Genomic DNA, 14,534 nt, shown 5'->3' with positions numbered 1-14,534 from the left:
TTCCTCAAGGACTTGGCCCGCAGCACGGGACAGGTAGAGGCGGCACTGGAAAATGAAGGAACCAGGGAGCGAAGAGACTCACTTCATAAACAAAAGGACGGCGGGCCGAATGAGGAAGTGAGTGACAGAAGAGGGGGCCGCGGATGGCAAAGGTGGAGGAGGATGGAGGGGCCAACGCAAATATGATCCACAGCGGGTTGTGCATCTTGCGTTGGGATAATTACTGTCTCTTGCATCGCTGGGGGCAAACGGCCGAAGAAAGGACGAGTCAGAAACAGTACTCGGTAGGACGTTGAGTCTCAGGGCAAGAAAAAGGAAAGGAAACACAGACTGACGAAAGAAGGAAAAAGCGGTGACAAATATGCTAAAAATGGGGCAAAAAGCGATAAAGAGACTGGACAACAGGAAGCATCGCAATGGATCCGTCTGGAATAGAGGCCCCAGACTGCTGGGTCGTTGTTGCCCACAAACAGGAGTTGTTGGACATAATACGGGGTACAACATCGGCTGTCGAGACTATAATCGAGACAGAGTTTGGAAGCAATGAACTTTGAGCGGCAAAATTCCCAAGCCAGATGTTCGTTTTGGTTTCCTTTTTGAAAAAAAGTTTGACAAAATGTCTGTAAAAGATGCGAGTAGGGTCCGAGCAACTCAACGTTACAAAGTCACAAAGGATCCTGAACAAAATGGGCCCAGATCCCGACAGAGTGGGTGAACCCGAAACAGTGGTCGGCACCGAACGACAAAACAGAGATGGTGCATGGGCAAAGTGAGAAACAAAACGACTGGAGGAGAGGAAAGTACACGAGGAGCACAGGCCTCGGTCCTGACATTCTATCCAGTCAAGCCAGTCCTGGATGATGCAGGCTCTGCGGATCCGCTGTCCGCGGCTGGTATGACAGGGCCAGGAAAAAGTTGGGGGCCAAAAATATGAGGAGAACACCGAGAACGGGAAGCCGAACAAAAAAAAACGTGCATGGGGTAAACGAGGTCGTGACTGAAACGCAGTCGTCCCTCATTTTGGGATCATTTTGCGCCCACAGGTGGTGGCGGCAATTAGTTTCTTATTGGGGCGTGCAACCCACCACCAATGCCACTTTACTTGACAACCACTCAAACGTCTCCGTCTCCCAAAACTGCAGCATGCATCGCAGCTACAGGGCGAGTCGACATTTAGACAGCCTGGGCCGGGCGAAACAAGGCTCTCTGTCTTCTGTTTTCATACACCGTCGCCTGCTGCGGAGTATGCAATGCGATGCAACCCTGACCTTTCGTCGGCGGTACATCTTTCTGGGCGAAGAGGAGAACGAGCTCACAGCAAGACGAGACGAAGAACAGAACACTGACGGGCGGACAATCATGTGCGAGTGAGCAATAAAACTGAACCCAGTCTCATACACTGCTGCATACGCTAATGCGCGAGCCAGGATGGGAGGATGGAAAGATGGGACCCCAGCGGCGATCCCGCCCCAAGCGACAGGTTTTGCCAATGAGTCGACTCGACTTTTCCCGTGGTGCGTCTGCACGGTGAGACGATGTCGTCCCCATCCGCTGGCACCGTTTCCACTTTATTTTGTAGCCCCCAAGGCTCCCCCCTGTCGGATTTCACAGGGAAGAATTCCGCACGGCATACTGCTGTATTATGTTGTCGAATCGTGCGTTGTCGGCATGACAAAGTACTGATACGCAGTACGATGACCCGGATCCAAAGGAGAATGCATGCGAGACATGCACGGCGAGGCGGGGTCCGGAGGTAGGGTCGTAAAGAGACGGCCGAGAGGGCAAAAATAGATGAAAAGAAAATAAGAATAAAAAAACAGAGCTCAAAAGACGACACACATAGTCTCAGCTGGAAAGTCCCGAGATTCTCGGATACGAGCTTCTGAATCGGGAAACCAGCTGCACACGAGTGTGGCTGGGAACAGAAACAGAAGCAGGAGAAACGAGGCAACTATGACGGGGTTATGAACAACTCACGGCCGGAAGCGAGCCTGTGCCGCTGCCGGTCACACCAGGGCGGGCACACCTTGTTTATTTTTCTAAATATATCCCAAGCCCTTCTAACCTGCCAAAAAGGGCAGATCCCGTCCAAAAAAGGAGGAGAACGAACGCCCGCAGTCTGCGGCGAGCCCCGAGACGCTTTCTGAGTCTATGTATGCTCGACGCCAGGAGAGAGGGGTTGTAAAGAGAGTGTGTGTGACAGAGAGAGAGAGAGAAGGAACATAAAGCACTTCTGCTTGTAGGCGGACAACGTTTTGTGCTCGCTTGCGTGTTTAAAAAGTGCTTCGTAGGAAGCCGCCATGGGCCAAACCGTCCGCCACCACAACGTACGCCACGACCAACGACAGGTGCGGACGACAGACAACGGCCGACACAATATGCAAGAGACGGCAGGACAGGCCAGGGTGGCTTCTGAGAGTGACGTCGGACGAGCAGGTTTTCTGTTGTACAAGCGAAGGGAGTGGTAAGAGGGCAACACTTGGAGTGTATCCAGATCGGTGCCAGTGCCGGTACCAGTGCCGGTGCCAACTTGTGCGAAAGGGTCCATGTGCGCAATATTCGTCCTGCAGAAGAGGATACCGTGGTCACAACGGCAAATCTAATCCGAGCGAAAGGAAAGGCACGACTCAGGCTACGGTTGCGTAGCAAGAAGGCGAACGAGACCATTTGCAGCGTTTCTATGTGTGTGCTCGTGTGCTGCTACGTTTCCTGGGATGGGAGACGGTCCGATGCCGTTCAACAGCAATCTGCATTGTGCCAAAGATGTGCCGGTAGATCGTAGTCACTGCTTCCTCCATCATTCCCACCCTTCTGCCCGACTAATGCAACCGTCCTGCAAACCGCAGGTTCAGACGCGCCTCTGTCACACGGAAGCAGTCGGGGAACCACTGTCGTAAGGCGGCATCCTCCTCTTGTAGCTTTGCCTCGTCGTCCACCTCCGCGGATTGGATCATGGCCGCGAGTGCCTGTCCGCATGGCCACGAGTAGGCCATGCCGTGGCCCTGGAACGCACAGCACAGCCAGAGGCCGCTGTTGTCCGCCCCTGCCGACACGGGCGACGGCATCTCACCCACCAAGGGGTACCCGTCTGGTGTGTAGCCCATGATCCCCGTCCACTCCGCCCGCACACGCCCATCTGGATGATCTCCCCCCCAACCCTGGCCAAAGTACCGGATCGGCGTCTCCCGCAGGTACGCCGACACCGTCGGGTTGAGCGTCGTGTCGTCTGTCGAGCCATATTCACAAAGGCCGCCCGTGCCAGCACCGCCCACTTTGGTGGTGTCGGCAAACTTGAGCCCACCGCCCATCACAATGTCGCCGGCACACGTTGACCCGGGCGGCCGCGCGACCATGTACTCGTAGCCTTGGTCATAGATGAAACTGTACGTGGTCTCCAAGGCCGTTTTGTCTGTTTTGTCTCTTGTGTCACCGCCGGCGCCACCTCCCGGCATCTTGCTGCCCGGCCGGTGCATCGTGATCTGTCCGCGCAGCGGCACCACGACCCCCTGCAGCGCCGGCACGAGGTGTGCCGTGTAGCCGTTGGTAGCCAGCACGACATGGCGGGCCGAGACGGCACCGCGGTCCGTCACGACGGTCCAGCCGTCTCGGTGCTTCTCGATCTTCACCACCGGCGTGTTCGTCTGCAAGTTGAGCCCCTTGGCGAGGCACCGCTTCACAATGCCCACCGTGAACCGGTACGCCGACACGCTGCCGGCTGGGTACCGCACCACTCCGCAGATGAGTGTCACCGCGCCCGTCGCTGCATCCACATGGTCGCTGCACGGGAACTGCGCCAATGCCTCGTCGCGGCTGTACAGCGTGTACGCCGCCGCCGGGTCGCCCGCCGGCATCGCCGCTTGCATCGCCGCCACCGCCTCTTGGGCCTGGGCCCACTCTGTCGGGTCGTACACGACATCGAGCGTATCGCAGGGATGGGAGTCGCACTCGACTGCGTCCTCGCTCGGCTCGTCTCCGCGTGGGAGCGTCCCCGCCAGCCGGTGCACGCCCTGGATCGCAGCCAGCTCCAGCCGCGCAATCTGCACTGCCGCCTCCACGCCCAGCGCCGCCGCGTGGTCCCGAAACGACCGGTACGACGCCGCCTTGGTGTGCCCGCCGTTGCGGCCAGTCGCGCCTGAGCAGGCCTGACGGGCTTCGAGCATCAGCACCGACGCTGTTTTTGACGACGCCTGCTGCCGCTGCTGCAGTTGCAGGTGGTATGCAATCGACGCACCCGTGATGCCGCTGCCGACAATCACGATGTCGGCAGCCGCAAGCAGCTCCGGCGTGGAGCGCAGGTCGGCCACATCGGCATCGGGCGGGTCCTGCCAGAATGGTTTCGTGGGGTGTGCGCGTGGCAGCGTCACGGGGATGCGGGCGCGTTCGTCCATGGCGGAAGGGGATGAGTAAGTGACAGCAATGGACAGTGCGCTTTTGCGTCTCGCTCGCTTCCTCCTGCCTTCCGTTTCGTGTCTTGCTATGGATCCTTCCTAATGTGTTGTCGTCGCCAGCCTTGTTCGTTCGCTCCTGCCCTAACAAAACGCACAGTAATCTGCACAACACGAGTTCCACTCTCTGGGCCGATTGTCCAAAACAGGAAGCCAACAGAGCAGCATCAATAACACTAGCGATTGGTTCAGGCCTGGTCACACAGCCAGGCACATGGTTGATCACGAGGACAACATGGCACAGAGAAACTGCATGTGCTGTCACAACTTTTGCCTTGCGCCTTGAGTGCGCCTCATGTGTGTTTTTTTTTTTTGTTCTGGTTGTCCGCTTCTCTTCTATTTCTCCATATTTGTTCCGTTACCTCCTCGTTATCGACGAACCAGATGTACAACCTTTTTCGTCTTATTGTAGAAATTCATATTGGAATTAAAACAAAATGCAAAATGAGGCCAACTTGTTATGGAGATCTCGATGACAGTCAGGAACAGTATTTCATATCACCATTAGTCATAGAAAGAGTCACAGTTCTGTCATTTACTTCCCATGGCCGTCGCCGAATCAATAAATAGAAACAAGAGCGACCTATTACTTTATCCTATTCAACGCTCAAGCACATAGTCAGCCTCATTCGTGAAACTCTGAGGCTTATTCTAACACCTTATCGCTTAGTAGGAGAGGCATGTGACCGAGTTCTGCTGCGTTTCTGTCCAACTTTCCATGCTTTTCGGTGCGAAACGAGAGGTACATCAATTTATGACACTCATGAGGGGTGTACAAAATATATCGTGAGGCGTTTTAATGGCCGTGAAGTACTTTTGATGTAAAGATACAACCCGCGTTTTCTAGGGAAATGGTGAGCTTGTTAGTGAAGTTAAGAGTAGTGTCGTGAGCAAGCAACGCCTGGCGAAGCAAGGCTCAGGAACGACATTAGATCAAGAAAGAAAATAAACACATACGAAGGCAGAGTGCGCTATGAAAAGAAATCACATGCTATACTAAATGCGCTGTGTCATGCTTAGTGCGAAGATGAAAACAAAAGGCAGCCCTGTTGTAACCCTTTAGAGGGCTGTCATCACGGTCCAATCGATGGCCAGACACTGGTTTTCAGCCTCGTACTGGCCATCAGTGTCATTTTTGGCTGTCTGCGACGAGGCACAGGACCCGCGCTACTGGGACGACGACAACCAACGGCCGGCCTAGGTTCTGTTGCAACTGGCAAACCAAGCCACTCTCCCACTCGTCGTCTCACGCGTGAGACGGCTGCCTACGCGAAAGACTGGACGACATCCTTCCAACCCAAGTGCGCCTACACGACCGTGAACATTTACTGGAACCAACGGTGGGCAACTTCACGCCGCTGTGGTTATAATAGGCGGACGGCAATTTTCATCACGGTCTGAATTATTGGCTTACCACTGTGAATTTCTGCCTCCTTTTTACTTTGCGCATGACAAAATATATCTACAGGCCAGTGATGGAAAAGGGGAAGGGCGGATGCGAAGAAGGGGGTGGCAAATTCGACTTGTAAATAGCTCGTCCACTACGGAACGGAGCGAAAGGCGTTATTCGTGTTAGTGCAAATCTTGGGTCGACCTCTTTCTTCAAGAAAATAGGAGCGCAACTTGGAACAGGAACGGGAAAACCAACCAAAATACTCACCAGAATGAAGCGAAGGAGTGGCGAATGACTCACTCTTTAGGGGGAGACAAACGACAGGCGAGTGCAAATAGTGGCATAATAACCGCGAAGCAGAAGGGCAACAGAGAGGCCGATGTGTGAATTAAACTAAAAGAGAAAGTCGAATAGCATCAAATCACATTTACGACCATTGTATGTCGTACTCCGTATTTCACTTCTTATTTAACCCCCCTTTCCAGACTGAGAGCCAACGCCAGGCATCATCGTCAGCTTTTCGATTCATCAGTGGTTCCTTTGCGGCCCAATCACACAGTGAAGAAAGAGGTACTTGTGACCAGAGGGGGTGTGTACACCGTAATTTGGACGAAAAATAATGAAATATAATTTTGAATGTACCATTTTGAGAATATAAAATGAGAGAAAAGTGGGAAAGTAGTGACTACAAAAACGGGCAGTGCAAATTCAGGCAAACAAATAAAACTGTCGGTCAAGCGCAAAAATCGATGCACGGCGCACGATTTGTCAACAAAATCGGAAATAAAAACGAACAAGGCACTTGTTTATGGAAGCCCACAGAAGGACTGTGGAAGACGCGGTAGTCATTTCCTGAGGTGAAGGAAACCCCCAAAAATAAAATCATGCAGCCTCACAAGACGTTGCGCTCTCTGGTTGGCAAGAGTGGCCGGAAAGTTAATCGGAACGGACACGCCATCAGATGAGAGACGTTGTTGCAGCCCAACGATCACGTGGGGACACACAGCCACGACCCAACGGCCTGGAAACCTTAAACGGCCGTGTAAGTCGAGTCACACCCCTTCTTCAGTCGCTGGAATCGCGTTTCCAAGGGGACAACGGGTAACAGAAAATCTTAGAAGAGAACGTCAGAAATACTCTGGAAGTATGTACATATACGTGTTCTCCATCAGGGCTGTGCTGGACTTAACAAAGACAGCCAAGCCACACTCTTCACTGAAACCCAACCAGGCAACTCGATTTGGCCCTGATCCATCTGTCTTTTGACCTTTCTTCTTGCCTATTCAGCTAGAACGCATCATTCTTGTGCCTGATGACCCGTCAGTTCCAGACTTTACCGTCGCTCTACCTCGCCCTTTTGTAGGGATAGACGGGACAGCACATGGAATGAACGGACATGTAGTTCTGTTCATCCGAAGTGGACATATTGGGCTTCGGGAGTGTCAACTATGGATCGTTCCTTATCACCAGGATCCCGATGCCGGAGCATCTGTAGCCTTTGAGTCCGTGACAGAGACCCACGGCGGGGTGATCTCGACAGTGAAAAACGTAGTATCATGGAACGAGAGGGGCATTGCTGATGTGGCAAGCTGCAAACCTTGATGCAGACGGCACATGTATCAGTGGACTCGACCAAACTGAGGACAATGCAGCATGCAGATGCGGTAGTATCAAGTGTTAACATTGTAGCTTTCGGGGGAATTGATGTGGGTTTTCTCCTGCCATGCCATGTACGGCGATGGGATCAAGATGCCAACTGATAAGGTGCCAACTGATGTGGTGCTATGTGACTCATGGGGAGCTGAAACACAGAAACAGTACTGGCAGGAATGGATGTTCATCCGAGAAAATAGGACAGGGTCACGGTCCCTATGCATCATATGCGTTGTAAGCTATATACCATCATGCAGGGAGCCGTTCACCTTGATGACCACAACTTTATGGTACGCAAAGAGCAATCACAAAAGAAAACCGGCGTCCATATCAGGACATATTAAATAAGAATGGCATAAGATGTCGATTAAGTAAACAAGCAAACACAAGGCGTCGTGCGCCGATGCTGTCATGGCAGTGATATTGGCAGTGATAGTGAAGCAAGTCAAATGAAGAATCGTCAAACGTCACATCGAGCGTGTTGTCTTTTGCCAACGATATTGTGCTCCTCGCACTTCACGTCTTTTGATTTGCCTGTACTTGTAAATCTTCCTCGCTGATAGTGTCATTTCTGTTCCGTCTGAAAACGTTGATAACGATATATAGCAACAAGCAATCGTGCTGAGGTTACTGGTACCTGTTTACGCCCAACGTGGATACAAGAGTCTCTGCTATTCCGACAATAGGAGATTTGCCGGATGTTCTATCCGGTCTACAATCAGCATCTCGGAGCATACGACCGGTCCCTTGGCCTGTGTCCGGTCGTAGTTCGTTGGACAACGCATGATGCAGATAGAATCGGCAAACGACGATAAATGCGAAAACTTGGAAGTCAAAATAACAGTACAAGGAAGAACGACACGAGGGAAGAGGGGCAATGATACATTGTGTCTGGTTAGCTACCCCTCCCGGTTGTCGGACGCCGACAAGCCCTGAGGCTCGATTGGTTCACAGCAAAGCGGACAGAATATCTAAAGTGTCGGTGAAGGCTACGGGGCGACGGAGACCATGCAAGAGGTATGTTGATCATGCTAACATGGAGGCCTTCGCAGCAAGGGGCGTGCCAGTTTGGAGTCAAACAAAAGCATTGTACTTTCATGTGTTTACGCCGAGCAGCCGGCCAATTCGACCTGGCCTCCACCGGCTGGCCGTCTTGTTGATTCCGGGCCTAGGTCTTGTCGGTTGGCCAGAAAATCGTGTTTTGTTGTGACCCAACCAAAGGGCCATCGCGGCATGGCCAGGGCGGCCACCGGCCGGGTCAGTCCAGCCCAGACCCGGCCAGGCCATGCAAGGCCACACCAAGTGAGATCGATGGAAGAGGGAACCACCAAACATGGCCACTGTCGATGTCAAAGTGACGACTGCCCCTCCATAGTCTCCATTTTTGGAAGCGGCGAGAGAAGAAAAGACACCAAATACAACAGCAACAGCAACAGCAACAACCGACAACGGTCGACCTTTTCTGCATGCAGTACCAACCGACACCGTAGGAAATAATTCAGCCCAAGGTCAAGCAAATCGCAGGGGCGTGTGCATGTCGGCGCTGCTCTTGCATGCAGAAAACGCTGGGCTGATTTGTTTCGCTCGCATGTGTCTCTTGTTGTGTGGGTGGGTGTGGGCACCGCCCATTGGTATTTGGCATCATCGTTGCAGCGACTTGCATCACGCTAGGAAAATACTGCTCGTGTGCTCGCCTGCACGATGAGCTCAACGGTGGAGTAGAATGGTCTTCTACGTCGTAGGGTTGAATGACAACAAACAACAAAGCCCCTTCGGTGGGCTGCGGGCCTTTGTGTTTGTGCATTCGGCCTTGCTGTCGTCCCGCCTGGGGCTTTACGATATACGAACGATGTATCTTATGTGTATGTCCGAGTGGTATCCTTTAACTGTATGCTGTAATCCTCTTCCTGCCCATCTTACGTCTTCTGGGACGGGTGTCTTTTGCAGGGGTAGGAAACGGCCATCCGCCAGTTGTCTCTTCTGCTGCAATACAACGCTCTGTCGACACGTTAAATTTCTTGTTTGAATTATTCATCATACCGACTTCTCATCGTCCTCCTCTTCCTCCTTCTTCTTCCCACTGAGACCCATTCTTCTATCTCGTTCTTCGTGAACAAAATCTTGTAGAACAATCACATGTCTCGTTAAAAGGCAATAGGAGACGGAGAGAGCAAAAGGCGCCAACGCCGCATAAACAGACAAAAAAAGACGCGACAGGGATATTGATCTCGGCATATAAAATTGCCAGGTACGGATTAGCGTAGGAAGGGCAGAGAAGTGCACTGTCTGCAGCTGCCTGGGCGCGACAGGGTGTAGTTTACAGCATGCATAAAGATGTTTAGAGGAGAAAATAGCAGTCGAGAAATCGAGAAACAAGAAGTGTGGGTGGTGGCCTCTCGTCACAACTCATAAGTTTTGCTGTCAAACTTATGATGTTCATGTATGGCTACCCAATCGGGGAGCGGACCGTGTTTTGTGTTTGTCAAGCGTGCAGGCAACGCGGTGAGCAGCAGCGAAACCTCGTCTTTTCCGTGTCCTTTGCTCGCGCAGACGCATGGCATACGACGTACTCCGTACAACGGAGTAGATTGGACCGCAACGCAGGACGCCAGTGACCAACGACACGACCACTTGCAGGAAAGAATTCTCTGGCTCTTCGCAAACGACAATTATACGTCGTCGAGCCAGTACATTTGGCAGGGCTTTTTTTTTTTTTGACCTGTGAGTCAGAAGAAGAGAACAATAGGGACGGAAAAATTAGTTGAGAAATCCCCAGCAGCCTCGCAGTTTTCCTAGCCCCTATTCCACGACGCCCTCTTGTTATGAGACAAGATTGTAGGCTACATTGTATACCGTGTTGAAATAAGAAGACGGAAGCGAGAGAACGGGATAGGAGACCGGATGAAAAGAAGCAGAAAATGTCTTTTGGTTAAAAAGATGAAAACTGAAAGGGACCAACCGAGAGAGTTTGTGGGTGTTTGGCAGGGGTGTGATGGAAAAGGGGGTGGGAGAATTGTGGCAAAATTTTCTGTTTGGGATTCGACCTTGGTAGGGCAAGGGTCCCGAATAAGACGAGACAATGGAAAAAGGAGGCAAAAGCAAATGGACAGCAGGAAATGCCGTCTTCACACCGCTAGAGCATTCAGCAGAGACGAGATGATGTACGTCGTACAACGAGGGCAAAAAAAATCAAAAAATCGGTGAACGACAACAGAAAGGTTGGAAACGTTTGAGTAGGGCAAGTGAGGCAGGAAGCGACGGCTATGATTCACTCGGCTCGGCTGAATAATAGCCAAACCCCCGTTGTTTACGTCTTAAAGTCCCTCGTCTTTTTTTTCTGTTCTGTTCTCGTTTGCTTGTCCTCTTTTCTACACCTTTTCCGTATTTTTGTGCCTTGGTACGTGCACACGAGTAATATCAATAGTAGCCAGGGCCCAGGCCAAGCTGCACTCTGTTGCCCGCAAGGATCCTGGACAATAGTCTGCGCGGAGTTTCTTTTTATTTTGCCGAACGACAAAAACAAGACAGGGGAAGCAAGTTTGTTGGGAAGCCCGTGGCATGTTTACTTTTTGACGGCCGGTGACTGTTACCAAGTAAAGGATCACACGTCTGCTACGTACGTTTGTATGCTGTGAACGCAGCACTCATACCTGTACGAATATCTCGTACCGCGTTCCTTTTCGGTGGAAGGGAGAGATGGGGCACTTTCTCGGCGCAATTCCGCTCCTTGGTATTATTTTGAGTTCCTGGCATTTGTTATCGTTTTCTTTCCATGTCGCTCTCTCTTCTCTATTGTATCTTGCGCTTTCGAATGGAAGGAGACCTAAACGACTATTCAAATCACAACGACGAGGTATTATGTATGACTCTTTCCTGTTCTACCAGTTCTTCCCTCTTTTTTTCTTCTCTTGCCTCTTCACTCTTCTGCTGTTCCCTCCCTCGTAACATCCCTGCCAGGCCGCTGCTCTGGCTCGTCTGGGATCCGAGGGTCCCGCTTGTTCCATTCCTTTTCCATTTCCCAAAATTTCGCCCGATATTTGGTGCAGCTCCACTATGGGCGCTAGTTTAGGGGGAAAGTTGAAGGTGTGGACACTCTCATCGACAAAGCAGGAAAGAAGAAGGAAGCCAGGAAAAAAAGAAATAAGAAAATAGGGGGCACAAATACTGTTTGTGCAAAGTTACACACCCCTTCGGTCAAGATACTTTTCCCTTGCCGTGATTGTTTGTCTTCTGCGCCGCGCCGGCATCTGGCCCGTCCTCTCTCTTTCCCACTTGTCTCTTCTTCCCTCTTCTTTCTTTACAAAACCTATACGGATCGTCTTGCCCGTGCTTGACACGGCCTGACTGGCATCTTTTGAGACTCACCGACACTTTGGGTGCGCGTCGATCTAGTCAGAGACACACCGCATGCCAGGAAATGAGGAATGGGAGGTGACAGGACAAGTCGTACGAAGAAAATTGAAAACGGAGATCAAAACGGATGCCATTTGCGAGATTTTAGACCGTCCAAGTACATCGTACGACGGGCAATATTCAGTACTCTGTAATTGCGTCCAAATTCGGTGAGCCCGGCCCACAAAATTAGTGCATCGAAAAAGCGACGGACTGTCAGACTACGGGACGCGGAAGACGGGACGGGGCCGCCAAAGCAGGGCAAAGAAAGACGAGAAAACAAAGTAGGAGTAAACAACAAAACGGGGGCCAATTCTACACACCTCTAGAAAACGCCAAAGGCGCTGTTTTTCCACGAGGTTTACGAAGCGGCGTCTCCAGGACCAGGCGGGCTGAAAAGGACGTTTGGAGGCAACTGAGTCAAGGGATGGGCGAGTGTCGGATGCCTCTTGGATGATCTTCAACTGTTATTTGACCGTCTTCTCTTTGCATTCTCTGTGGCGGGAACATACTTCGTACGTCGGAATTACATGTTTACACGGGAAATGGAAAGCTGCCCGTTGGTTGAACCAAATTTTGGTACTCCGGCCGTTCTGAATTTTTCATTTTTGAATTTTTTTTTTTCGTTTGCTTTTCAATCTCCCGTCCAGTGTACAAGGGCTCTTGCATTGCAACAAAAGGATTGGCAGAACACAAGGCAGCGCAGAGGAGGCTTGGGGCTTTACTACAAAAAGACGCAACAAGGGACACAATGCAGCTGGTCTTACTCACCGTCTGTCTTCCCGTGCCACTGTCGGACGTATGTCGTACGCCATCTTGTGCTACGCTCTCCTTGTGGCGCCTGCGTGTCTCGCTCGTGTCTCGCTCGTGTACCGAGGGTCGTCGTATTCTCGTTCTCACTGAAACAGTCCTTTGCCACGGCGTTGTTCGTGCAAGATACATGTTGCCTCGGTGTACGACGTACTGCGTTGTACGACGATGCATCCAACCCCATTTTGTTGCGAGAAGCAGAAGGCAGGGGCTCAAGTGAAGAAAACGCAAGCATGCAAATTGATTGGGGATTTGGCAAATAATACTCCTCCGAGTCAGTAGAGTCGACGTTGGCCCGTTATCATTCTCTTTTTTCACTGCGCCTCTCTTTACCCAGCGATCCCGTCCTAACGAGCACTTTCTTTGGAACCTTCTTTTATACGCGCACTCACGGCATGGAGCCGAGGATGGCTCATCGCCGTATATTGTTCTTGTTTTTCAGAAGAACCGAGCCATCCTGTCCCATATTAATAGTCTCTGTTTTGCTTTGTGCTCCGTCGCACCGTCATTCGCCCGACCGCTGTTTGTAGCATCGCCATCACCGCTGCCCATGTATTTTGTCTTTCGTCTTCTGCCTTGTCTCATGTACAAAGAGGTAAGCATGCATCATTGGCCTTTTTTTTGTCGAAACGTAGTAACCATTCGAGATACTGGGACCAACGTGTCCATGGAACGGGCATGTTCGGTTCAATGAGTGGCAGCAAATCTAGATGTCCAAAAGCGGCCAACAGACTATCTCTCTGTGTTTTTTGTGTGTTTTTTATTCTTGTCTAATTTAATTGCCGTTTGCCTTGCCGCTGTCGCATGCCCTTCACTTGCCTGTATTTGCTCACCTGGCTCGGAGTTTATATTAATTCGGAGACAAGGTTGTACACAAGACACGGGCCAAGAGGTAGACATTGCGATTAAATGACGGCAAAGGGGAGATAAACTGGGAGTCGAGAGGGTGGCTCATTTCGACGTGCAGGCAGCAGTCTTTGTTCGTCGTTTACCTGGTAAACAAGAGTGCACACATGAGGCACAGCACATATGCAAGTCACTCTTGCCTCGATCCGTTGATGGTGGCTGCGGAATATGCAAACTTACACGGCCAAGTACGATTGTGAATATGAGATGAAAAGGGAGGATAAAAGACCAAAACGGCTCAGTGTTTTCCTCTTGAAGCGAAAGATATTCTTTCTTAAATTGCTTTAAAAAAATATACGATCCGGGATTCAAAATAGTAAAGACAATTAGTAACCCTTTAAATTATTTGACGGAGAGAAACTACCTCTTATTTTTTTTTAAAAAAAAAAAACATTAAAAAAAATTGTGCGTGTCACTTTTTGGGCAGTGCGTTCGCTTGCTCTCTCGCTTCTCTTCTTTATTCACCTGCCGTTTTCTAGTCGGAGAGACAGTTCCATATCACCGTGCCGCCAGAGGAGGCGTTCGTGACCACAACATATTGTGAACCAACTCACGCGACTTGTGCCTGTCTAGAACCTATACAGAGTACATTTGCTGTACTTTCGAGTACTTACTACGTATCGTCAATCTCGCCTGGCCTTGCTCGCCTTCCTCTTGGCCGGGTAAAGTGAACTTGAAGTGGAAGGGTGAAGAAAGGCTGGTGCGGAACACGGAACCGATTTTCATCTCGAGTAAATTGATTGGAGGGCGAGAACACACCACGATGGGACGAGATGGGACGAGATGGAGACTGGATGGAACGAGATTGTCTTGCAGGTTTGTACCCCAGACAAAGCACCAGAGACCTACAAGGAACCTTCCCAGCCTTCCAGCCTTCCCACTCCATGCCTCAGTTTTCCTGTTTTGGCGTCTCTCCCTCCTGCAGAGTGCGTTAG

The 14,534-nt window shown here is 51.1% G+C and overlaps 2 protein-coding genes across 2 annotated transcripts; both read right to left on the bottom strand.

Moving 5' to 3' along the window:
* Positions 1-2,819: 2,819 nt before the first annotated feature.
* SPSK_02447 (FAD dependent oxidoreductase family protein) lies at positions 2,820-4,388 on the bottom strand (the record flags this gene model as incomplete). Its single annotated transcript, XM_016729318.1, has 1 exon — positions 2,820-4,388. One exon carries the CDS (start codon positions 4,386-4,388, stop codon positions 2,820-2,822), a length of 1,569 nt encoding a protein of 522 aa, XP_016588997.1.
* Positions 4,389-12,646: 8,258 nt separating this feature from the next.
* On the bottom strand, positions 12,647-12,877 carry SPSK_02883 (uncharacterized protein; the record flags this gene model as incomplete). Its single annotated transcript, XM_016729744.1, has 1 exon — positions 12,647-12,877. One exon carries the CDS (start codon positions 12,875-12,877, stop codon positions 12,647-12,649), a length of 231 nt encoding a protein of 76 aa, XP_016588996.1.
* Between the last annotated feature and the right edge of the window lie 1,657 nt (positions 12,878-14,534).

Source organism: Sporothrix schenckii (genome assembly GCF_000961545.1).
Source record: "Sporothrix schenckii 1099-18 chromosome Unknown Cont43, whole genome shotgun sequence".
In the NCBI taxonomy this organism is placed as follows: domain Eukaryota; kingdom Fungi; phylum Ascomycota; class Sordariomycetes; order Ophiostomatales; family Ophiostomataceae; genus Sporothrix; species Sporothrix schenckii.
This window is presented reverse-complemented; position numbering and strand designations above follow the sequence as displayed.